Below are 2662 nucleotides of genomic sequence, written 5' to 3' on the forward strand. Positions count from 1 at the left end.
ATATAATTTTGAAGTTATTCCCGCGGACCGAGCGTCATTTTTGAAGTGTCGCGGCGTGGAGTGAATAAACAACGTTTCTTATGTATTGTCACGTGTGATGATCATTTCCGTCCCTCTGCAAAGCAAGTATTTCACGTTCCGTATAATCCCGTCACAGGAAGCTTACCTCTCCAAGTAAGTCATATTTCACCTGCAGTTATGTCGTTCCGAACGATAAAACTGGGTGAATCCTGATGACTGAATAGCTCGTGGCAGTTATATCGTGAAGCGCAGAGTAATGGCGGCATCAGTTGTTTCAATTTATCAAAAGGAAATAACTGGGGCTCTGTGTCTGTTCATCAATCACAATGTCACGCTTCGCTCAAAGAATATTGTTCTGATATTGTCCGTCATTTGGGAGAGTTCTATCGTACTAAGCAGTTGCCATTTCATGTGTTATTAGAACTGCTATCTGCCGAATTATGTTGTAGCGAGGAAGATACAGCATTGTCTTTATTGTCTACTGCTATTGATTCAGTAGATGTCATTAAGTTACGTGAAGAACCAAGATGAAAACGAAAGAAGCATATTCCTTCCGGTATGTGCATTTACTGACTTATCATGGTAGTAGGCCTCGTACACCGTTATCCATAAAGAAGAGTTCTTACCATTTGAATGTTGATTGGTCGTTGAAAGTGTGTAGTACCTTCGTACGGTTGCTTTTCACTATCGGTAGTCTGCTTCGCTAACATCTATATTGTTGTATCATATGTCTGGAACTTCTTTATGTATTCTAGAAGAAAAGTGGGTGAAAAGATTGATACCAAATTTGTATCACCAATATTTCGAGATTTTATCTCTACGCATTATGCTCGAGGGAGCGAGATTGTAGGTTGGTCTCAGTTTAAGAAGATGAATATTCTGTTATTAGAATCTAGGGTGAAGCAACAAAAGATAACTGAGCGCTTGTATGTGAAGGTTTCATAGGAAAGCAAGTTCAAGCAAGTGCACGAAATGAGAAATATGTTGGTGTATTCTGATGTAAAATCTCACGAATACGGGTATGCGGGAGGAAATTGAAACACGAAACCCGAACACGAGCCTTGTGACTCTGTGGCGAGTTAGTTTCGGTTTTCCATGTCATAGCGCTAGTGAGTTTTAGACCGCTGTAGGTCTTGGATGGTCAAACTAGCAGATAATACTCACTTGTGTGACCATAGTTTGTGAATGTGGAGCCCTTCGCCGCCTAAGCGTCGGCGACACATGATGTCAAATAAAATGGGTTAGAACGATCGACATCATGTAGGACAGCCTATCTAACCGTCCGATCGGGACATTTATGGTCATCAAGTGAAAAGCCTGTACTAGTAGTACAGTACTACAGGTGTTCTGGTAGTATACAATCCATATGTCACTGGCGATTGACATCGCCGTACTCAGGGTTGGTAGTGGGTGGGTTAAAATTTCAGAATTCCCTTGTAGACCGATACCCACGCCGTGGGTCCCACGGTCATGTTCGCAAGTAGCTCAGCTAAGAGCCGTACTACTATTGCGAACTACAACTTTACTCTAGTGATCGCTAAGATGCTTCAGCGTTACACAATTGTGTCCCAATCTTTAGAGTGCGTTGCGTTTGTATGGGCGTGCGCGTGGTGATACCCCCTTCCTGGGATTTCACAGGCACTACATTCGTTAACTCATTCCGTTAGTCATTATCGTTCGAACTGTATGTTGTGAGGCTCCTCCGCGTTTAGCTTGTCTCGTTTCTTTTCCTTGTTTGCAGTTCCATTCTAGCCCTATTACTCTCTTCAGTGCCGTCAAAGGGTGTCTAACGCTCGGTGTCAGTGGCTCGTGAAGCCGGGTCCGAGAAGCTGTTTCTGCCTGGCGACTTTAGGGGGCACGTCTTTGAACGGAGACTCCGAGAATAGGTCTGAGTCTAGATGTTAGTAATGGGTAATTCATGGGGATTACAGAGTGGGTACCTTAGGGGTCGCGTCTTAGAGCAGAGACCCTGTAGATAGGTGTGAGCCCAGAGTTTATATGATTAGTGTCTTGTCTTGATTAGGGTCACTGAGCGACACTCAGTGGTGCTGATAGGCCTTTTGAGAGTCCTACGTTGTTTGCCGGCATCCTCAATAGGAGGATTCTTCCTGATCCATCCGAGAGTGGATCGGTTTGTGGCACAAACTTTGTGCGACGAAGCATGTCTGTTGACACAGTGTTTGAGTATTTGGTGTCGCCTCACAATTAGAATGCTAGCCTCATGGCTAATAGCTGAATCTCGTTGAGGTTTGAACACATTAGAGGACTAGATCGTCCCATGAGGAGTCTTGAGATCTATGGGAAGCTCAGTTGTTCCTTTTCCCTCTCCCAATCTAATATGAACAATGCCACTCGTGACGAGGACTTCGTCACGAAGTTAAACAGCTTCTGCCTTCTGACTACCCAGAGGTTCTTCTGGACGCTGTGGTGGACAGACTTATTGCTATGGAGATCATCAATAAGAGAGGTCTTGTTGGTCTTGCGTCAGGCGATCCACTATTGACATCTTTGGTCAACTACTGTTCCCTGCGGCGGCTGAGGCGACTGATGATGCTGAGCGATCAAGCTGTGAAGGCAGTGAATTCCATCAGCTTGTGAAGGCAATGAAAATGAGATCTCTAATCAAGGAGGCTTGTGCGAA

The 2662-nt window shown here is 44.6% G+C and overlaps 1 protein-coding gene across 1 annotated transcript; it reads left to right on the forward strand.

Moving 5' to 3' along the window:
* Positions 1–2509: 2509 nt before the first annotated feature.
* Positions 2510–2662, forward strand: Pmar_PMAR007368 (hypothetical protein; the record flags this gene model as incomplete). The annotated part of the gene is made up of 1 exon (XM_002788241.1): positions 2510–2662. A coding segment is annotated over one exon (153 nt), but the record flags the coding sequence as incomplete, so codon positions are not given.

The sequence above is a fragment of the Perkinsus marinus genome, assembly GCF_000006405.1.
Source record: "Perkinsus marinus ATCC 50983 genomic scaffold scf_1104296928640, whole genome shotgun sequence".
NCBI lineage: Eukaryota > Perkinsozoa > Perkinsida > Perkinsidae > Perkinsus > Perkinsus marinus.